Source organism: Notolepis coatsorum (genome assembly GCF_963971535.1).
Source record: "Notolepis coatsorum genome assembly, chromosome: 5".
Classification (NCBI taxonomy): domain Eukaryota; kingdom Metazoa; phylum Chordata; class Actinopteri; order Aulopiformes; family Paralepididae; genus Notolepis; species Notolepis coatsorum.
The window spans coordinates 87,265,146-87,289,359 of record NC_140169.1 but is presented as its reverse complement, the minus strand read 5'-3'; the positions used below and the strand labels follow the sequence as shown (position 1 = coordinate 87,289,359).

General features: G+C 44.1%; 1 protein-coding gene across 1 annotated transcript in view; it reads left to right on the top strand.

The window, feature by feature from the left end:
• Positions 1-16,714, top strand: part of mcm9 (minichromosome maintenance 9 homologous recombination repair factor) — a 121,296-nt gene extending 104,582 nt beyond the window's left edge. The window contains exons 11-16 of the mRNA XM_084314167.1: positions 4,225-4,427; positions 7,144-7,347; positions 10,739-10,821; positions 12,469-12,614; positions 13,482-13,920; positions 14,179-16,714. Of these exons, the coding sequence (XP_084170293.1) occupies positions 4,225-4,427; positions 7,144-7,347; positions 10,739-10,821; positions 12,469-12,614; positions 13,482-13,920; positions 14,179-15,879 (2,776 nt within the window). The 3' untranslated portion in view covers positions 15,880-16,714. The remainder of the gene's footprint in view (positions 1-4,224; positions 4,428-7,143; positions 7,348-10,738; positions 10,822-12,468; positions 12,615-13,481; positions 13,921-14,178) is intronic.
• The last annotated feature ends 7,500 nt before the right edge of the window (positions 16,715-24,214 follow it).

Below are 24,214 nucleotides of genomic sequence, written 5' to 3'. Positions count from 1 at the left end.
GTGAATATAAGGTTTATCGCAGTTTTCGCCTCGTCTTTTTTCTGGGGAGCTAGATAATAGGCTAAAGGCTAGTCACGTTATATCAAACGCCATTTCTGCTGTATATATACGAATGAAATAAAACAAACTGCGTAGCATCCGGACTATTACAGAGCATCTATGGATGAAATGGGGGCGGCGGGGGACGCCGATTACTATTATTGATTAGCAATACAGTGTGCGTTCAAGTAGCCATTTTCACTGATCGATCACGTTGCGTTTTAAAACAATGTCCAATCCAGCTGTAATTTGGGGGAATAGTATCCTACCGTCAGCCCATGTGATCGCCGGCAGCATTTCGTCATTAGTCATCGGAATCTGGTAGATCCATATGTCAATTGGCTGATCATAAATCCCATTATTCCAGGCTGAAATCTGCGTTCGGTAACGGGATCAAAGATGGAGTATGTTCGGCTGGGATCGAGGCTCATATGAAACGCCCACAGACAGTAAAAAAAAATCCATCGCCCTCAATGATACTGCAGTGGAGCGATGGCGCCCCTAAGCGGATCTGGCCGGTATTGCATGTTTCGAAAATCAAATATGCAGGTAGTTCCTGCAAGTCGATCGGGGACGTTAATAGCGTTATTAATATGGAATAAAACAATAACAACTCGCCACGAGTTAACTCGTGGCTCTGGTCCACAACGCATGGCACCGTAACACGTATAAACTCGTGGCTGGTCCTTAAAGTGTTAACAGACACGGGGTCCGCAGAGTAAAAAACACACAAACATAAACAACAAATTGCATCACAATAAATAAATACATAAACCAATAGCAGCTCTACAACAGGGCACTGTACCAATACTTTCAGATACAGGACTGGAACTTGATGTCACTGAGACTATGGGTTGAGACAGCAACAGGATGATCCTGTTCTGAGACACATTCAGACGACAGATACATTTGTACATCAGGTGTCTCAGCAGAGCATGAAAGGAGTTAACTCCAGCAGCACAAAACATTTAGCTGGGGCTTCAGCACCTAGGCTTCCTCAGCAGAATCCTCAGGCAATCATTGTAAGCAACCTGGAGCTTATGGAAGCTAGCTTGCTTAAACTTGACCCACAGGGGGGCAGTATAGAGAGGAGTGCAATCAGTGGTGCAGTGCTCATGGCATGTGGTAGCACGCCGCTCCACCTCCTTCCTGAGCACTTCTTAGGGACCTGCACTGGCTCCCCATTGCTGCACGTATCCGCTTCAAGGCCCTCGACCTAGCATACCGTTCGGCAAAGGGAACCGCTCCCGCCTACCTCCGGTCAATGGTCTCTAACTACACACCCTCAAGACCCCTACGCTCTGCATCTTCTGGCCGCCTCAGACCTACTCCTATCCAAGCTCCCGGAGGGTCATCAAAGAGAAGCCGCCTATTCTCAGTCCTTGCCCCACAATGGTGGAATGAACTACCCATCCCAGTTAGGACAGCCGAATCCCGTCCAATCTTTTGCCGTCGACTAAAGACTCACTTCTTCAACCATTATCTGAAATGATTAAAAAAAAAAAAAAAAAAAAATCTAACCCTGACTAACCTTACTGTCATGCACTTGTCCTAATAAACTAACCTACACTGTAACACGCAACACTTTGATGAACATTGTTACTCAGCTGATAGAGTTGTACCCTTCTTGCTGTCTTGTCGTACAGAACTTGTAAGTCGCTTTGGATAAAAGCGTCAGCTAAATTACTAAATGTAAATGTAAAATGAGCAGAAGCACGCACATGCACGCGCATGGACACAAAAATGCGTTCCACAACTTTCACTCGACTCGTCGTGCCGTGCGCCAAGTACTTGGCTACGTGTCTTTACATAACAATAGCATACAGGCATTAAAGCATTCCGTCTTGAGACGGAATTCCCTCAATTTGATTATATTTATATAATATTTTTATTTATATTTATTAAAACAAATAATAATAATAATAAAAAAATATGTAATATGAAGTTTGCCAATAGGGATGTATCAGTAGTATTGGCAGTGGTAGTAGTCGTAATAGTAATCCAGTCTATTTTTTTTATTTTCTAAAAAATAAACTAGTTCAACACAGGTAACCACTTTTGCTTAATTTCTTTGATGGCTCAAATGTATGCTCTAGTGTCTAGTCGATTTTGTGTTTTGAGCACAAAGTTCATCATAGATCTAGCCTCTTAATTTTGCTCTCAAAGTGCACCAGATTGATGGATTTAACTTTAAAACTTAAAAAAAATAAAAATTCCTGTGGGGGCATGCCCACCGGACCCCCCTAGAGGGGCTGAGGTTCACCCACCACCACAGTCTCACTAAATCCTGTGGAAAACACTGAGATTCAAAAGAAATTACGACTGTGGGTAGGGCGTTCCACATTGTTGTGGCATAATTGCGAAACGTGTTTAGTCCCTTGTTTGTATGATAACAAGCCTTTTAGTTCATGGTTCAAAGTAATGGGAAAAGGGTGCTATCTCGCCATCAATCAGAAGCTAGCCACAAGACTTGCATTCACACTCTCCAGCACACAGCCTCCCTGCCTGGCACAACAACCACTATAGTCACAGTCAGGACAGTAGGCTCTACAAGTAGGCTCCCTTAAAACACTAACGCTATTTAAAAAAAAAAAAACAGTGGAGGTTAAAATAAGAATATGACTTGGCCTGAAAAAAAGTTCAGTCAGGAGATTCTTTTTTGCTTTAATCCCTGAGCATAACAAATAACGAGAAGAACAAAACCAAAATACATGCCCTGTACCAATTGGTGGGGGTTTGCTTGAGCTGTGGAACCTCTCACTATGTGACAAATGGTCCAGACTGGAAGGATGAGACATTTCTTAAGTTGTGCTGTGTTGTGTTGTACAGAGGGCTAACATTTTCAACAAAGGCAAATACTGATTAAATAGCTTTGATAAAGCAGGTCTTACTGTACCCATTGGTGGGGGCTTGCTTGACTGTTTTGAAACCACTCTGTTGTGAAACAAATTACAAGTTACATTGTTAATTTAGTTTGTATTTACTTTTCTAGTTTAAGTTAATTCAATTAAAGAAGTTGTAACTACAATGTAACTACTGTACAATTACATTTAAAACATTGTTTGTTTTTCCACCATATCTGTTGACAATATAATTTAGAACAAAAATATGCGATTAATTGCGAGTTAACTATGGACAATCATGCAATTAATAAGATTAAATCATTTAATCGATTGACAGCACTAAATATAACACATCATGAGAATATTGTAAATTGGGAGGTTTAGATTTGCTTACACAGAAACAGTACAGCCAGTATCTCCTCAGTTTGTAGGATACATTTGGTAATTTGTGAGCACTGGACACGAGGAGACTCGCATTACTGTCAAAATATCATATCACAATATTTGTCTTAGTTTTCACTCTATAACAGTATTTAGTTTTCCAGAACAAATTACAATGTGATATGGACCTGTTTCATTCAAAATCGTCTATTTTCTTTTATTTAATCACTTATACCATGTATATATATACCGTACTTTTCGGACTATAAGCCGCACCTTTTTTCCCCATTTTCCGACCCTGCGGCTTATATAACGGTGCGGCTTATATGTGACTCGACGTGACCAAACCCGAAAATGTAAAAATCGAAATATTGCTTTTTTGACTGCATTGAAATGTTATTTATCTGTTCCCTTATTTGCTAAACTTAATACAACTTGTAAATGAGTTAATTCTTGTTATTTGTCCGACAGTATTGTGTCCCAATGCTAATTACATATGGTAATTAAACATTAAAACACCTGCGGCTTATAGTCCAGTGCGGCTTATAGTGCAAAAAGTACGGTATTCTTTTTACAATATGTATATATCATGGATGATGGTATAGTAAAAAATCCATACCTTTGCATTGATCCATGACAGTATAGTACTAGGGCTGGACAAGTAATCAATTTTTATTTTCAATTATGATTTTGCCATCCAGCGATTATGAAAACAAGATAATTCACTTTTAGCCAAGTCATGTTATTAAACCAGGTCATGTTTTTGTTTTTCAGTTGAATTATATTCAAAGTTCAAGGAAATACACTGTTAAAAAAAATATATATATATATAAAAAGAAAATTCATGATGTTTCCAACGTCATGACCTCAATATTGTCCAAAATAATCATGTACCTTGATATTTGGTGCACCTCCTCCCAGCCCTCCGTCCTCTCAGTCCTTCCTCTCTGTCTCTCTTCAGGATGGTCTGTAAACTGAACACTCGCTGCACCATCCTGGCGGCCACCAACCCCAAAGGCCGGTACGACCCCAGCGTGTCCGTGTCGGTGAACGTGGCTCTGGCCAGCCCTCTGCTCAGCCGCTTCGACCTGGTTCTGATCCTGCAGGACACCAGGAACCCAGAGTGGGACCGCATCATCTCCTCCTTCATACTGGAGGAGAAGGGTGAGGGGCCGGTTCTTAATCCACTAGATCGTTAAATAAATAGTTACAATATATAATCTAATGATATAAATCTAATCTAATATATAATCTATAAATGCTAAAATGCTAAATATTATGCAATATATAATCTAATAATCTAATAATCTAAATCAAATTTTATATATAATATAAAATACACATAAGGTGCAGTATTGAGAGGGGTGTCAGGCAGGGGGTCCTTGAGAGGGGTGTCAGGCAGGGGGTCCTTGAGAGGGGTGTCAGGCAGGGGGTCTTTGAGAGGGGTGTCAGGCAGGGGGTCCTTGAGAGGGGTGTCAGGCAGTGGGGTCCTTGAGAGGGGTGTCAGGCAGGGGGTCCTTGAGAGGGGTGTCAGGCAGGGGGTCCTTGAGAGGTGTCAGGCAGGGGGTACTTGAGAGGGGTGTCAGGCAGGGGGTCCTTGAGAGGGGTGTCAGGCAGGGGGTCCTTGAGAGGGGTGTCAGGCAGGGGGTCCTTGAGAGGGGTGTCAGGCAGGGGGTCCTTGAGAGGGGTGTCAGGCAGGGGGTCCCCAGAAAAATGTGGAAATAATTTCACTAATAGTTCCTTCACTAAACATTAGTACAGTGATAAAGAGTGACTATTCTGATCACAGGTTTAATTCTCCTCCAGTATGTACCCCGCCTACAGTATAGCGTGACCGTTGGAATTCTGGACTAAATCATAACAAATATCTGAGAAATCACTTACAAGTAATTACTTGTCTTGGGATGTCCCGATACCGGTACAATACTGTGCTCATGTACTTGTAAAACTACTCCCGATACTACTGCTCAGTGCCATGTTTGTTCAGGAAAACACAACATTTTATCTTACAAATTGTATTATATTTAAATTATTTTATATTATTTTAACCTAAAATGCAACGGTGTCATGTTGTATATTTAATTTGTTACAGTCAGAAAGTGAGGAACATCTGATACAAATAAACCATGTTTTCAAAGTCATTGTTAGAACTGTAATAGTATTATTAAGTACTCATATCAGTACTCTGTATCAGCAAGTACCCAGATGTAAGTACTTTTTTTCCCATTTAATTTCAAACCTTTATTTAAACTCGAAAGGCAACTGAGGTGTCCCTCTTTTACAGTCACGTCGAGTGGACATACAGAGTTAAGCAAAACAGAGTTAAGCAAAAAAAAAAAGGCATATAAAATCACTGGAATACAATCAATTAAAACATGTACAACTTGATTGACAAAGGTTGGAGATCAAGGTTTTAAACTCTGCAACAGAGGGGAGAATCTCAAGCTTTAAGGACTGTTGGAGTTCATTCCATGAGCTAGAGGGGCATCATAGCAAAATGCAGATTTACCCTGTTCCGAGCAAACTCCGGGGACCAGTCAGTCAATAGAGCGGGTTTCATACGTAGGGACCAACATTCCATTCCAATAATGATGTAGTATAAGTGGCTTACCAATTAGGGCTTTAATAAAAAATAAACAAATACCAGTGTTTGTTGCGCCTCTCCATCAGCGAGGACCAACCAACCTTCTCATAAAGGACACAGTGATGAGTGTCGTATCTATCATTAGTGATGAATCTGAGGGCAGAGTGATATACAGCGTCCAAGGATTTAAGGGTTGAGGCTGCAGCAGGCCTATAAATTACATCACCATAGTCCAGGACTGATAAAAAAAACTGCTTCGACAACTCTCTTCCTACTAATCAAAGGAAAGCTGGTTCTGTTTCTGTATAGGAAGCCAATTTCCTGTCGCAACTTGGAGATCAAGGTTGTCCACATTGAATTTAAATGTAAATTTCTCATCAATATATTTATATTCAGTGACTCTCTCAATGCTAGAACCACTTGTGGTAGATATGTGTAAACCATCATATTCAATGTTTCTGGCTCCAGAAAACAGCATACATTTATTTTTTAATAATAGTTTTAATAACCAATTTAAGTTTAATAAGAGTAATAAAGGAAGGTTGTAAGTTCTCAACGTCCAATTGTACAGAGTCAGCGATACAATACACAACAGTGTCATCTGCATGCAGATGGGCTTAACAACCATTCAGCGAAGACACAATATCATTAATACAAATAGTAGAGGACCTAGAATTTAACCTTGTGGCACACCTTTAGTTATTGATACAATTTTAGATTGGGCATAACCTGACTTTACACACTGAAAAGAAGTGGTATCGGGACATCCCTATTGTCATAGCCAGAGGTTATTTCTATGTTATTCCATGTGATTTGAGTACACACTAGGGCTGCACGATTTTGGGAAATAATCTAATTGTGATTTTTCTGACAGATATTGCGATTGCGATAAAATTTGCGATTATATATATATATATATATATATTTTTTTTTTGTACAGCCCCACAGAGGTTTATTGTAAAATGCGGCTTGTATCTGGCCTACGCGGTGGGTCTTTTCAGGACACCGAGCCTGAAAATGTTTCTTTTTACCTGGGAATCGATACCAGTACCCAACGGTACCTTTTTTTCTGTACTTTACTCTCCCTCTCTGAAGTCTAAACTTCACAACACACAATCTAACCCCTTATCTCCCTCTCCCAAACCGATCTTGTATCTCAATGGGACTTCCTGGTTAAATAAAAAATAAAAAATTGCTTTTAATTTTTTTGCGATTTGATAATTGCATCATTCCAAATCGCGATGTCCTAATGGTGCAGCCCGAGTACACAGTGATGATCTTCTCTCTCCTTCCTAGGCGTGCCCAGCGAGTCCTCGTCTCTGTGGCCCATGGACAAGATGAAGGCCTACTTCTGTGTGATCAAGCGCCTCCAGCCTCGGGTGTCCGAGGAGGCCAATGGCATCATGGCACGTTACTACCAGCTCCAGAGACAGAGCGACAGCCGCAACGCAGCGCGCACCACTATCCGCATGTTGGAGAGCCTCAGCAGGCTGGCCGAGGGTATGAATGAATGAATGAATGAATGAATGAATGAATGAAGTTTTTTATTTTACGGTCTTATTTACAGACCAATCAAAAACACCCGTGTGGACTTGCAAATTTTTTTAAATAGAAAATCACAAATGTACATAATAAGGCGAGCTCACACACAAAATCCAAAATCAATGACCAAAAAAAAGGAATAGGCTGAATGCTTATTTTTGCCTATCCTATACAAATTCTTAAAAACGAAATATATTTTAATATAAGAAAGAAAAACTTAAAATATGCTGCAAGATATAATTTCTTTTTAAAGGGGACATGCATTATAAATGACTTTTTCTGTGTTTAGCATGGTTTTATAGTAATAGGGGTTAGCATCAATGGGTCTGTGTCTCTAATTACCTTATTGACTCATCAGTCTAGTCTCGAGTTCACGAGATCTTCCCTCACTCAACTAAGCTCTTCTGATTTGATGGTTTTGCTGACGTGAATATGGCACTGATTTGCATAACTAACGCCCCCTCTATGGTTGACAGCAACAGCGGAGCGAATGGAATTATCTTCACTTCCTCAAACAGAGCGAGGCAGACAACGAGCAAGTGAGAGAGAGGGAGAGATAGAGAGGGAGAGAGAGAGAGAGAGAGAGAGGGGGAGAGAGAGAGAGGAGCTTCTGTCGGGGAAACAAACCGTGTGTGAGGAAGCAGCAGTAGCACATACTCATTTACACACAACCTGGACCTCGCGGGGAAGCAGTGGAGAGATAACTTTATGCTCCGTGTCCCTCCCTCCCTCCCTCTCCCTCTCCCTCTCTCTATCTCTCTGTCTCTCTCTCTGTGCCACTCACAGACTGTGTGGATGACTGTCACTCAAAGTGCTTATGGGCGGAGCCAGGCCAACACAGCCTGAAATCCAGGGAGGGAGAAAAATGTGGCTTTTGAGTACTTGATTAGAAATATAAAACAATGAATTTTTTTTAAACCCTTACAGATGTGTTCAATAGACTCACAGGAATTGTGTAGAATTGCCCAAATAGTGCAAGGAATAGCAATGCATGTCCCCTAAAGAAAAAAACAAATATTTGATGTTTTACTGAAAACTGTACTCCTGAATAATTTGATCCTTTAAGGCTTTTTTAAATCTCCCCTGACAAGTACACAACTTCAACCCGTCACTAAGGCTATTCCATAATTTAACTCCCAAAATTTAAACACATCTAGCTTTTACATTAGTTCTTACCTTTTTACATGTTTTAAGAATGGATCAGGTTCAGGGATTGGAATAATTTAAAAAGGGGGGGCGTATGGGTAGTGTAGAGGTCTAAGCACTGGGGCGTCTGGGTAGTGTAGAGGTCTAAGCACTGGGCCATCTGGGTAGTGTAGAGATCTAAGCACTGGGGCGTCTGGGTAGTGTAGAGGTAACAGCAGTCGCATCTTTTCACCTGCGCAGCTCGATCTCTCAGTGGCGAGGAGTAACGCGTGGGAGGCTCACGCTGCCCCCGACACTTCCTGATTCTACTGCGCAGACGCACCAACCGACCTGTAGGAGTCGCTGTCCACAACGCCCAGCGTCTCCGTATTCGTGGCGAGCGCCTTGCCCACTACGCCACGTAGCCGCCCTGGGTAGTGTAGAGTTCTAAGCACTGGGGCGTCTGGGTAATGTAGAGGTCTAAGCACTGGGGCATCTGGGTAGTGTAGAGATCTAAGCACTGGGGCGTCTGGGTAATGTAGAGATCTAAGCACACTTGTCAGTGTTCGCAGGTGGGAAGCCGATTGGAGGTATGAGTCCTGGTCGTTACAATAGCGACTCTTACTGGTCGGTCCTAGGCTGGGCACCTGTTCAGCGGGGAGGGGATCTGGGGAGGATAGGGTGCACGTTACGCTCTCCCAGTGAAACTCCTAGCTGTCACCGTGAAAAGAAGCAGCTGGCGACTCCACACATGTATGAATGAATATATTTACACATCACAGGGTTCGCACAAGGTCCTTGAAGTGCTTAAAGTGCTTGATTTTTTTCCAAAAAAAGACGAGGCGTGGAATTTATTGAAATTCTTTTTTATTATTCTTTTTTTGAATTATCTTTTTCCCCCTTCTTTTTCCGTTTTTCTCGCCTCCCAATGTTAGTCGTTATGCCAATTCCCAATCCCCTTCCTGGTCGTTGCGCACTCTACCGCGTAATTTTTTTCCGTAGCTGCATTTTGCGGAGACGCTCTCTGATTGGCCACTTCATGTGACATGTGCGCCCAATCGTGTCATGCCTGTTTCTACACCGGTTAAGCTTAGGCACTCTTTCGAAGTTGGTTAAGGTTAGAGTTTGTTTAAGTAGGGCGATAGAACACCAGCCCTGATTCCAAACTCTAACCTTAACCAACTTCGAAAGAGTCGCCTAAGCTTAACCAGTAATAAACTAGGCGTTAGGTAGTTTGCAGGCTGTTAGACCCGGAAATGGGCAAAGACACAGCTCGTCACGCGATTGGGCGCACATGTCAGTGGCCAATCAGAGAGCGTCAGTCAGTGGCCAATCAGAGAGCGTCTCCGCAAAATGCGGCTACGGAAAAAAATAACGCCACTCTACCCCCTACCGTCGGTCTGGGAGGGCGGAGACTATCACATGCTTCCTCCGACACGTGTACCCAGCCCACCGCTTCTTTTCACCTGGCAGCGCGGACTCTCACTGAGAGAGTGTAACGTGTGGAAGGTCACACTACCTCTCTTAGATCCTTCCATCGCTGTGCAGGCGCCCCGACCGAACTGTAGGAGTCGCTGTCCACAACGACCCAGACCCACCCACAAGCTTCCCTCCCGCTGACTCTGCCAATCGAGCCAGTATGACGGCCGGCCAAGCCGGAGGCAACGCTGACAGCTGGATTCGATACCAGTGTCTCTTGCGTTGGTGACGAGCGCCTTGTCCGCTGCGCCACCCAGCCGCCCTGAAAACAGAATTTTTTTTAACAAGGGGCTTAAAAGGTCCTTGAAATTCAAATCAACCATTCGCATTGAATGTTTTGTTCATCCATGATCAAATTGTTCTCAATCAAGAATTTTTTTCTTTTTGTTCCGTTTTAATCAAATCTGACTAGTCGCTGTCTCGCGCGCTCCAACTGCTTTTCCTCATTTCTTCGCGTGTGATGCTCTAGCTGGCAAGCAGGCCAAGAAAAAAACAGCATTTAACAGTGAATTGTATCCTTCGAGTGACATCCTTGAAAATGAAAAATAGTGCTTGGAAAAGTACCGTACTTAAAAGTCCTTGAATTTCATTTTGCAATGTCTGTGGGAAGTGAACCCTGCCATCAACAGGCTGATCTATTTGGATACCAGTACCTATTTGTTGGTAAATGAGTACATTAAATATGTGAATACCAGCTGGTGTTAAATGGTAGCACAACATAATGTTTTCTCTCCTGTCCCTGCAGCCCACGCTAAGCTGATGTACAGACAGACTGTGACCATAGAGGATGCTGTGGTGGCCGTTTCGCTCATGGAATGTTCTATGCAGGTGAGGAAAAACACCTTTACTTAACCCAGAGAAGGTGTTGTGAACACATGAGTAAAATACCTTTACTTACCTAGAGAAGGTGTTGTGAACACATGAGGAAAATACATTTACTTACCCAGAGAAGGTGTTGTGAACACATGAGGAAAATACCTTTACTTACCCAGAGAAGGTGTTGTGAACACATGAGGAAAAACACCTTTACTTACCCAGAGAAGGTGTTGTGAACACATGAGGAAAATACCTTTACTTACCCAGAGAAGGTGTGGAACTGGCGATCTTCTGATCACAAGCCTGTCTAAGGCACATGGCCTACGCCCCTACTCTTCATATTCTTCATCATCCTAATGATTCATATAGGAGAGTGGAAAAGTGCTCATGCAGGGCTCTACAGTGCGACCATTTTACTCGCATTTGCCCCTAAGAATATGTGTGTGCGAACCGGAAAAATCAATTACTCGCACAGTGTGCGAGTGAAGATTACAACCTCAGTCGTGCTTTTTTCTCTCCGCTGCTAATAAAAACTACAAGTCCCACATTGCACTCAAGCCAACGGTCCAATCACAGTAGAGTGACGTGACTGGTTTCAAGGGAAAGAAAGGAAATTACCAATCGGAAGCTCTCATTTGCTTTTTTACTTCCGCCATTGCGCTACGCGAGACTTTTCCGAGACAGTAACATTAAGTTAATGTAACTTATTCTAGTCTTACCAATAGCAATAGATTTTTAGAACACCTAGATTTATCGATAGCAATAGTAATATAACGTTAATGCAACAAAACTAATGCCTTGCTTTGTTAATCATAACATTGATGCAGTAGCGTATGTCGTTGTGTTGGCTGTAACAGACATGAGAATAACAACACTGTGTACACATTAAAATTGCGATTATAATAGATTCTAACATTTTCAAATCGATGCAGTTGAATTTTCCCCTTAGGGTCGATGCATTGCGATGCATTGTTACACCCCTACACCAAAGTCACTGGCCCACTGTGCGTGTGAGTATGTGTGTGTGCTAACTTGGCTAGCGTTATCAACAGCAGAGGTGGGTGCAAGCGGTGTGACGTAATTGGCAGAATCGACTCAAACAATGTTTCTGTACTGGAGGTGTACAGTATTTCAATAGGCAACCCTGAAAGGATTATTTTTCTAGAAGAGCAACACTAGCCAAAACATAGGCATTGTATGCATAAAAGGGGCAAAAGCTAAAGTTAAGTGACTGTTACTTTTGTAGCAATAGTTCAATGTCACTGCCTTTTTTATTAGGCCTAGTTGTTGGCTACAACTTTGCCACAGTAGGCATTCATCACTTAATAGTTAAAATGTCTGTGTCCCATTCCCGTTTGCACACGCAGATACACACACACGCACACAGTGGGCCAGTGACTTTGGTGGTATGTGCTATTGCACAGATGTGTGTCCCGTTTGCACACGCACGCACAGTACAAATATACATTTATTTTTGTTACTTGAAATTTTTTCACTCGGCTCCTAAATATTTTTGTGTGCTCCTAAATTTTTTCATTTAGGAGCACATGTGCTCCTTGGGAAAAAGGTTAGCGTAGAGCCCTGTCATGTATTTGTACATTTATGCTACTATGTTTCATATCCTGTGCCCAGCTACTCAACTGTGTGTTGTGTCCTCAGGGGGGCGCTCTGCTGGGAGATGTGAACGCCTTGCACACCTCTTTCCCCAAAGACCCCTGTCAGCAGTACCAGACCCAGTGTCAGGTGGTTCTGGAGGGACTAAAACTGCCTCACCTTCTTGACAAGGAGATGGACAGACTAGCCAGGTGACAGGACTTGATAGATGGACAGACAGACACAGATAGATAGATAGATAGATAGATAGATAGATAGATAGATAGATAGATAGATAGATAGATAGATAGATAGATAGATAGATAGATAGATAGATAGATAGATAGATAGATAGATAGATAGATAGATAGATACTGTAGATAGATAGATACTGTAGATAGATACTGTAGATAGATAGATAGATAGATAGATAGATAGATAGATAGATAGATAGATAGATAGATAGATAGATAGATAGATAGATAGATAGACAGACATTTTAAACCATTATGGATGTATACCTTAACCATACCCATCCCATTTTGACTTTAATGCCCTTTAATACATCTTGTGTTCATACGGTAGGTGTATACGGTGTGTGTTTTATCTGATATCAGCTTACCTTACTAAACGCCGTTCAAATTGCCTTCGATGTTGAAAAGGGGTAGAAAATACTCCATGAGACTTGAATGTTGTTTGAAAGTTGCTAGTCTAACTCATCTAACTCATCCTTCTGAAAACCACTGTACTGTTTTATTTTCGCTACACTCTACTAGAAGCGCGGCACAGCACACTTTTGCATTCAGTTGGGTGCTCTTGTTATTACCTCTCGGTTGCTGCATGGATTTGAATAGCTTGTAGTAGAGTAATACAGTAACATCAGTGAAAATAAATAATAGTGATTTTCACAAGGGTTTAATGACCTTTTCTACATCAATAGTGGTGTGAAAGGTAGGCTGAGATCTACCAAACCATACACTTTATACACTTATCAACAAAGACAGATTAAAGAAAGGGGCAGTCTCTCGTAGACTGGTATGGTCCTTTATAAGGTGTTGTATTTTGCTCTCTTCCCCCAGGCTGAAGACAGAGGGTCTAGGCTCTACTCCTGTTGTCCCAGAGACCCCCCAGCTCCGCCGCCTCACTGATAACAACCCCAACAACAACCCGCCACGCGGCCTGGAAGGCCAGGACGACACCGCGGACGACCTTATCGCCAACGACGTAAGAATCGAGAGCGACCAGGACCGGTCGGCATCGTCCCTGGACGACATCACTTCGCCCGCCGTCACGTCGACGCAGCGCGGCGACAACAACACCGTTGGGAAACGGCTGAACAGCAGCTCTCCTGAAACAACGACCGCGGTGCCCAGACCACACGACAGCCCAACTTCAAAGGAAGACCAAAGGGCACCGGAACGCCCCCCCGGGGTGCTGTCGCCTGGCAACAGCGGCTCACCGTCCCGGTGTGGGAGTATACTTGTTTCAGGGAAGGCCCCTGGCAAGAGCCCCGCCGCCGCTTCAGGAGAGGAGAGGAGGAGAGAGAGAGGGGAAGACGAGAGGAGGAGGAGAGAGAGAGGGGAAGACGAGAGGAGGAGAGAGAGAGGGGAAGAGGAGAGGAGGAGGAGGAGGAGAGAGAGAGGGGAAGACGAGAGGAGGAGAGAGAACTCTAAAACGCCAGAGGAAAGAAAGCGGGAGAGCAGGGGAGGGAGAGGGAAAGAGAGGAAAGAAATGTCACCGTCGGCGGACCGAGGGGCCTCGGGCTCCTCCGTACAGAAAGTCTCCAAGGAGCTCAGAGACAAGCAGCTTAGAGAGGGTGAAGGAGGCAGAGGAGCAGAGGAAGATAACGGTAGCGTCTGGGTAGAGGATTTAGAACGGGCGTTCTCCTCGGACGCCTTGCTGGTCATCCAGGCCAACAGCACACCTGCAGCGAGAAAGAAAGGCATCTCTAGGAAGAACGACGTCCCCCTGGATGACGACGCCTCTGGGGAGAGATGGAGGTTTGAGAGCGAAGGCGGGAGGAAAGAGGGCAGGACGGGGGCTGAGAGAGCAGCTAGAGCGGCTGTGGAAGGGTCAGGGGGGAGTTTAACATCAGGAGGAGGTGGCATCGTTGAGGCAGGAGGAGCTGGGACAGGAGCAGACGTAGATACAGGGGGAGGAGCCAACCTGCACGCCAAGTTCTCAGACTTCACGTTCAAGCCCAGGGGTAGGATGAGCCACGTGAGACCTCCGAGTCACAGGTCGGAACCCCGAAAAGAGCCTGACGTGGACAGCTCAGAGCTCCGCTCCGACCGCGGCGGGAAGAAGCCACTCTGCAAACGGAAGATCCAACCCGTAGTCGGGCTCGATTCACCTACCTCTCCGACGGAGACGGCCAGGTCAGGGAAGAAGGGTCAGAGAGAAGAGAATCAGCAGCAGTACCAAGAGTCACCTTCAGATGGCGGCAGTGTAGGGCGAAAGGCGCTGAGAGTTCAGGGTGAGTGGAGAGAGAGTGTTTTGAACAGCAGAGGTGCTCCTGGTGTAGTCGGAAGCAAGGGAGGAAAGATGAGAGCGAAAGGCCGGATGGATGGGAGACCAGAACAGGGTGGTGACAGGAATGATGGAATAAAGAAAAGGGGAGGGAACACAAATGGAACTGAGGCGTCGGAACACAAACGGCAGCAGCTACTAAACAGACTCACAGGAGTCGAGGCCGAACCTGATTCCTCTGCTGGCGGCCTTCAACGTAAACCAAACGCCGGTCAAGCTCCGGAATCGGCAGCCAAACCGGACCAGGCCAAGCCTGCTGTGGCCTTCTCTACCCTGGCCAAACTCTCACATTTCTCCTTCACTGGATTCACGGAGCAAGAGGCTACCAGCCCCACTGTAGTCCAAATAACTACATCCACTAGTCCCACTGTAGTCCAGGAAACTACAACCATCAGTCCCTCTGCAGGTCAGAAAACTGCATCTAAAACAAAGAGCACTGCCTTTAAAACGTCTAGAGAACATAAAACTCAAGACCCCACTGAGCAGAATTCCTTCACGGCCATTAAAGTCCTCAAAACTCCCTTACCCTCTGAAGGACTGAAAGGCCTACGACCTACAGCCACGGCAGACAGAGTAATGGGCGCGCAGCCGGCCACCGCCAAGGAGCCAGCGACAGAACGGCGACCCAAAGTGCCTCTAGCCGTCCCAGACCGACGTACCGAACGCTCACAAACTCAAACCCTGTCCAAGGGTTTCTCAATGAGGATACCCGCTAAACAGGCACACGTTCTCTCGCAGGACAGTAGAACAGAACCCACCGGCCCCGGGAGCCATGGTAACCCTAAGAAGAGAAAGTGTTTCGCACTGGGCCCCATGACCACGAGCAACGGTGTGGGTTCTAAAGGCCTGGTCTCGGGCCTGTCTCTGTTCAACTCCGGGGACTTCGACGACGACGACGATCTGGATGTTGACTGGGACCAAGAGGCTGGCAAGAGAGCCAAGGTCTAGTGTGTGTCTGGATGTCTGTTTATGTAGTTGTATGTCTTTATTAGGGGTGCACGATATTGATTTTTTTTACCTCGATATCGATACCGATAACTTTCTGCTCCTCAAGGTCGATACCGATACCGATAACCGATATATATATATTTATTGTATTATAATATTTATTTTTATGTATATTCCTGTAGTTTTGACCTAACCAGATTTATCATGACATGAGCGTTACTACTATGAACAAAACAAAGCCAGGAGAGCAGTTTTGACTCTTCAAATAAAGTGACTATATTTATTTTTCCAAATAAATATAATTTGAATCAATCACAAAATTCACAATCCGTCAATGTCATTAACAATGTGTTTCCCTGAACAATGAGTGAACTAAAAACCAACAGGAATTGTGCTTTGTCAGTAGGGATGGGCACCGGTACCTGTGAATCGATACCGGTACCCAACGGTACCTTTTTTCGGTACTTTAGTCTCTAAAAAATCTACCTACCTCAGTTGTGAAAAAAATTTATCCAAACTTCAAATAACCACATTTTCGACCGTTTTCGGCTTGCCATTGCCCCGACTGCTTTGTTGTTGAATCAAGTCAAATCCTAAGTAAGCATATATTGTGCGTGTGAACGTTGACATGAAAAGAAAAAAGTTAAAAAATATATATATATTTAAAAATAATTATTATTGGAGCTATCAATAATTTTATCGGGTTTATCGGGATGACGTCATAATAGTTGATATCGGCCGATAATTATCGTGCATCCCTACTCTTTATGTATGCTTATTTTTGTCTTTATCTTTTCCCGTTTCCATTTTGTGTGTGCGTGCGCGTGTGTGGATTGGGCCGTTATTTTGCCCATGTGAACTGGTTTTAAAGGGCACAATTTCTGTGTTGCTGTGGGAATGTCATCAAAACAGGTTTTTATTATTATTGGCTTATTCCTAGCAATGTGAGAATTGTGATACAATGTCGGTATTTTTGCAAGGCCATTTTTTGTACCTGTATTGTAATCCTGTTTCAGGGGCGTTTGATAAATGTTATGGGGTGTTGGATACATTTGTAATGCCATTGAATATGAATGGCAGTGAATATGGACCACTAGCCTAGAGGAGCTTTTGGCCAACAGCTGGGCTAGCTGCCGGTCCACATCCGCTTCTATTCATTTGTGCTAAGCTAGGCTAGCTGCCGGTCCACATCCGCTTCTATTCATTTGTGCTAAGCTAGGCTAGCTGAATGTAGAGAGGACATGGGTATACATCTCCTTGTCTTGCCTCTATTGATTTCCTACCATGGTGTGGATACACACGAGAATTGTTCTATTCTACTATGATCTACGTAAACAACAAAGTCGTAGAGATGGCCGTTAGATTAATGAATGGGATTTAGCCATTTTTGTTTTTGTTTTGTATTATTCTTTGCTTTATTCTTGTCTCTCATCTCAATTAAAAAGATGAGGCTTGGAGACGTGTATTTCACTGATCTTACCCTCACCGCGGTTAAAATGAAGAAAGTGTGCTATTATTTGAAACGATGAGGTGATTATTACTAATTTCAATGCAGCTCTGGTCGTTCTCAGTGGCAGCCGGTGGCACTTAATCCACCTCTCAGGCAACAGCAATAATGCATTCTGTTTACATCGGGACGCCACCGTGAAACAGAAGAATTGATTCCACGTGTCGCGTTCACACCGAATAGCTTTCATTGGTGCGGACAACTTGCCGATCAATGTCTTGTAATGAGAGAAAATACTCTCTAAGGTGCCGTGAGTTTTTCCTCTGAGGCACAAGACGGAGTCTGTGGCACTCTGCCTCCTGATGTATGGATGTAATAATCACACTCTGCTTCCTGATGTATGGATGTAATAATCACACTCTGCTTCCTGATGTATGGATGTAATAATCACACACCGCTGACTGCGGTGAACAACAAATGATGCCTTTTGTTGTCTTGTCCCTGCAGGGAAATTATTTGCTCAACTGTGAAAGAAACCTCTCTTGTAACACCACTGTAAGCCTGGTGGCACGGGAAAATAAACAACGCTGTCACGGTGGTCATAAAAATGAAATATGAATGATTTTATTTGAACCGTTTCACCAGATAATGAGTGATTATGCTCCATGGAGACTCTGGGGATTCTGTATGTCGAGTTCTTAAGTATTGATTTTGCTTTAGCGACAATGGACCTCATTCTCGAACATTTACCCTTGTGAAAAACACTGTGTAAGTATCCATTATCTCCAGTAGCTGTGTCAGTCATACTCAAAACAGTCCCCCATTATCTCCAGTAGCTGACAGTCATACTCAAAACACTCCCCCATTATCTCCAGTAGCTGTGTCAGTCATACTCAAAACACTCCCCCATTATCTCCAGTAGCTGTCAGTCATACTCAAAACAGTCCCCCATTATCTCCAGTAGCTGTCAGTCATACTCAAAACACTCCCCCATTATCTCCAGTAGCTGTCAGTCATACTCAAAACACTCCCCCATTATCTCCAATAGCTGTGTCAGTCATACTCAAAACACTCCCCCATTATCTCCAGTAGCTGTGTCAGTCATACTCAAAACAGTCCCCCATTATCTCCAGTAGCTGTCAGTCATACTCAAAACAGTCCCCCATTATCTCCAGTAGCTGTCAGGCATACTCAAAACAGTCCCCCATTATCTCCAGTAGCTGTCAGTCATACTCAAAACACTCCCCCATTATCTCCAGTAGCTGTGTCAGTCATACTCAAAACACTCCCGCATTATCTCCAGTAGCTGTGTCAGTCATACTCAAAACAGTCCCCCATTATCTCCAGTAGCTGTCAGTCATACTCAAAACACTCCCCCATTATCTCCAGTAGCTGTCAGTCATACTCAAAACACTCCCCCATTATCTCCAGTAGCTGTCAGTCATACTCAAAACAGTCCCCCATTATCTCCAGTAGCTGTCAGTCATACTCAAAACAGTGCCCCATTATCTCCAGTAGCTGTCAGTCATACTCAAAACTCTCCCCCATTATCTCCAGTAGCTGTCAGTCATACTCAAAACACTCCCCCATTATCTCCAGTAGCTGTCAGTCATACTCAAAACACTCCCCCATTATCTCCAGTAGCTGTCAGTCATACTCAAAACTCTCCCCCATTATCTCCAGTAGCTGTCAGTCATACTCAAAACTCTCCCCCATTATCTCCAATAGCTGTCAGTCATACTCAAAACAGTCCCCCATTATCTCCAGTAGCTGTCAGTCATACTCAAAACAGTGCCCCATTATCTCCAGTAGCTGTCAGTCGTACTCAAAACACTCCCGCATTATATCCAATAGCTGTTAGTCATACTCAAAACACTCCCCCATTATCTCCAATAGCTGTCAGTCATACTCAAAACAGTGCCCCATTATCTCCAGTAGCTGTCAGTCATACTCAAAACACTCTCCCATTATCTCCAGTAGCTGTCAGTCATACTCAAAACAGTGCCCCATTATCTCCAGTAGCTGTCAGTCATACTCAAAACACTCTCCCATTATCTCCAGTAGCTGTCAGTCATACTCAAAACACTCCCCGATTATCTCCAGTAGCTGTGTCAGTCATACTCAAAACAGTCCCCCATTATCTCCAGTAGTTGTCAGTCATACTCAAAACAGTCCCCCGTTATCTCCAGTAGCTGTCAGTCATACTCAAAACACTCTCCCATTATCTCCAGTAGCTGTGTCAGTTATACTCAAAACACTCCCCCATTATCTCCAGTAGCTGTCAGTCATACTCAAAACACTCTCCCATTATCTCCAGTAGCTGTCAGTCATACTCAAAACTCTCCCCCATTATCTCCAGTAGCTGTCAGTCATACTCAAAACAGTGCCCCATTATCTCCAGTAGCTGTCAGTCATACTCAAAACACTCCCCCATTATCTCCAGTAGCTGTCAGTCATACTCAAAACAGTGCCCCATTATCTCCAGTAGCTGTGTCAGTCATACTCAAAACACTCCCCCATTATCTCCAGTAGCTGTGTCAGTCATACTCAAAACAGTGCCCCATTATCTCCAGTAGCTGTCAGTCATACTCAAAACACTCTCCCATTATCTCCAGTAGCTGTCAGTCATACTCAAAACACTCTCCCATTATCTCCAGTAGCTGTCAGTCATACTCAAAACAGTGCCCCATTATCTCCAGTAGCTGGGTCACACAAGGGGTGCAGTGGATACTGCTACTCCAATACAGAGAGGAGTTATCCCACTTCTCACCACTCTGTGCCGCTAGTGAGCACCGCTGCAGAAGGAACCATGACAACAGGATCATAGAGAGACTGCTCTGGCTTTACATAAAGCAATGCTTACAGTAAATGACTGCCTTGGCTAAGCTCTGGACTCGGCTGGGCCTCTCCGATTTCATACATCCAGACTGGGTCAAACATGGGACACTTGCACTATTTTCAGTCCATGGCCTGGTTTTCACTCCTATATTCACTTGATAAACACATCGCCATTTTAATCTCGTCTTGGGACTGGAGGTGGTTTAAATTTTACATTCCTGCTGATTTATCCTTTCTGTCAACATTTAATGTATAAGATTAGAGAGTTTATTTTTGGGGTCCATTAGCAGTAAGTTGCTGGTTCAAAACTAAACAAACATTCCGTGCAAGGCCTTTTATTTGGAGGGCTGTTCTGTGTAAAGATTGTGCGCCACTGCTGCATGAAAGAGAGAGAGAGAGACGGTGAAGACTGCTGTCGTGCAGCAGCCAGTCTGACTAAAACAAATCATTAATCAAACCCATAGAAATATATAAGCCACACATTTATTACAGGGTTTGACATTGTAATGTAGCAAGTGTAAATGGGTTTCAGTACAGAGTAAAAAATGTGAGGGAACCAAATCATAGAATTAGAACGTGCTGTATTTAGTGAGGAGTACATTTTATTGTTACAAGGGAATTGTCCGCATTATGACATCACATTCTGGAGGTATTTAACAAGGATGTTTGAGGCTCAGAGGATAATCTTCTCTCTTGTCACGACAGAGAGAAAGCCTCTGTGAAAGCCTCTGAAACTGCACCTGAAGAGAGTTATTATCTTTGTCTGAGGAACAACCAGGACACAGGAACATCATATGTGATATTTTGTCTTGTCTTTTATTTCTATTCTAAATATCCTGTCTAAACTGAGATAGAGATTATTATTTCTGGATGAATAATTCTTTGAGCAATTTCAACTAAATTAAAAGTCAGATTTCTATAATTTGAGTGCAAAATCAAGCTGATAAACAATGATATTTGGGCACACTATTGATTTATTTGATTTCAGAGATATTGTCAAAACATAGTAGTAGTAGAAATGTCATATAATTTCATCAGTCTGAATTTTTCTTTTCTTTTTCTTTATTGACTTTTTCTCCCCATTTTCAATTTTTTTCTCCCATCCCAATTTCGTATTTCCAATTCTTCCCTCCCCTGTCTTGAACGTTGCTGGACTATGCCTCCCACTGGTCGGCTGTAGTGAGGATAGAAGCCTTGCATCACGTGTCCCCTCCGGTACACGAGGAGGCAGCCTGTCGCATCTTTTCACCGCAGCAGCTCGAACTCTCAGTGGCGAGGAGTAACGCGTGGGAGGCTCACGCTGCCCCCGCTACTTCCTCTTTCCGTCGCACCGGCGTCACCCAACCGACCTGTAGGAGTCGCTGTCCACAACGTCCAATCCCCACCCACCGGCTTTCCCACCCTCTAACACTTGCCAATTGTGTTAGTATGAACGACCGGCCAAACCAGCAACGCCGAGAGCTGGGCTCGTATCCTGCGTTAGTGGCGAGCGCCTTGCCCACTGCGCCAATCAGCCGCCCGAAAGTGTGTTTTTAAAGAAGAAGTTGAGAATCTGATCTTGACTTTTAAAGCATTTTTTTTCTCAATTTCAAACTATGCAGTTTCCTCACCCAGACACTAGCCAAGGCAGAGGCACATAATGGCCTCCTCACTCAGACACTAGCCAAGGCAGAGGCACATAATGGCTCCTCACTCAGACACTAGCCAAGGCAGAGGCACATAATGGCCTCCTCACTCAGACACTAGCCAAGGCAGAGGCACATAATGGCTCCTCACTCAGACACTAGCCAAGGCAGAGGCACATAATGGCCTCCTCACTCAGAAACTAGCCGAGACAGAGGCCCATAATGGCCTCCAGTCCTCACCCAGAAACTTAGAGCATGGCGATAGAACACCAGCCCTGATTCCAAACTCTAACCTTAACCAACTTCGAAAGAGTCGCCTAAGCTTAACCAGTGATAAACTAGGCGTTAGATAGTTTGCAGGCTGTTAGACCCGGAAATGGTCAAAGACACAGCTCGTCACGCGATTGGGCGCACATGTCTGGCCAATCAGAGAGCGTCTCCGCAAAATGCGGCTACGGAAAAAAATAACGCAGCTTAGGCAGAGGCCCATAATGGCTCCTCACCCAGAAACTAGCTGAGCAGAGGCCCATAATGGCTCCGGCCCATAATGGCTCCTCACCCAGAAACTAGCTGAGCAGAGGCCCATAATGGCCTCCTCACCCAGAAACTAGCTGAGCAGAGGCCGATAATGGCCTCCTCACCCAGAAACTAGCTGAGCAGAGGCCCATAATGGCCTCCTCACCCAGAAACTAGCTGAGCAGAGGCCGATAATGGCCTCCTCACCCAGAAACTAGCTGAGCAGAGGCCCATAATGGCCTCCTCACCCAGAAACTAGCTGAGCAGAGGCCCATAATGGCCCCCTCACCCAGAAACTAGCTGAGCAGAGGCCCATAATGGCCTCCTCACCCAGAAACTAGCTGAGCAGAGGCCCATAATGGCCTCCTCACCCAGAAACTAGCTGAGGCAGAGACCCATAATGGCCTCCTCACCCAGAAACTAGCTGAGCAGAGGCCCATAATGGCCCCCTCACCCAGAAACTAGCCGAGGCAGAGGGACATGTTAGAAGCCTGGAGAGCACAATATTTTTTTACATTAAGTCTGAAAGAGAAGGACTTAATGCTGAGTGCCCTGAGAGAGAAGAACCACGGTGCCAAAGAGCTGAAAGAAGCCCTCAGAGACCAGGAGTCTGTCCCAGACACAGGACACCAGTCTGGAGCTCCGTCTAACTAAGAAGAAGGAGGAACTCAACAGTGCCACTCACACAAATTCCAAGATGCACAGTCAAGTCTTGTTATGCTTACTCTCCACCATCCACCACCAGAGGCAGCAGAAAGACAACACCAAGCTGGAGGCTGAAGCTACTCCAATACATCCACTGTGATACCTCGTAATTCATTAAATGGTCTGCCAAATAGCTGACATTTCTGTCAAAAGGTTTTTAAAAGTGATAATTCCATAGGATAACCAGATTTTCTAAATCCCAAATTGGGACACTAGGTGGTGCTGGACCATGCATACACATAATGTTGTGTGACACACAGACTACAGTGGCTATACATCAGGGTAGGTGTAAACAGAGTTTGTACAGTCTGGGTAACAGAGCTCTTGAGTATTAGAGAATGGAGTTCAGATTAAAATCCTTAGTAGACGTTTCTGAAACAGGAAAAACATAATTTAAAGTGGCACCACTACAGCTTGTAAAATGCAAGCATGTGGTTTTGTTTAGTTTAGTTCCAAAAACATTACTACTGCCAAAGCTTCTTTCTTTCACCATAAGATCGAGGCCTCGGCTAAGACCCTCCGTTAACTGCACGCCACTATGTCCTCCCACCTCACTCTCCATACACCCCCCCCCCCTCCTCTCTCTCGGCTGAAGACTTTGCAATTATTCTTTGGGGAAATTTTTTAGAACATCCGCAGCTGCTTTACCATTCCTTACCTGCCTTTCACACCCCGCTCCTGAGTCTTGGATCCCTGTGTATGACCTCTGCCTGCCTGACTACTCTGCTCTGTGTGAATTTGTTTGTCCTCGTTCACTCCCTGGACTGTCTAAGGACCTGGTTACCGTATTCTCCTTTTTCTAAATAAATATACCCGTCATTTGGGTTTTCTCTGATTTCACATCGTCTCTGCCTGTTTGTGTCTGCATCTGGGTTCTGGCTTTAGTTAACTATTACACCTACCACCCCTGGGATCTAGAGCACACCAGAGAAAAGGAAAGACAGAGAAAAAATATGTATTCATACTAGTTACTCATATAAAAGAGACATACATACAGTATATATATACACAGAAAGGGTTGTATAGGTGTGGATTGTGAACTAAATAAATAAACCACCCGTCAGGTTTGATATTATATCAAAAAGTCAATCCCTTTACATATTCAATAAAAGGAGACCATATTTTGGTGAACTTGTCCATAGTTCAACGTATGTCTTATTTTTTCAAGTTGCAACAAAGATAGCACCTCCTGTATCCGTCTACT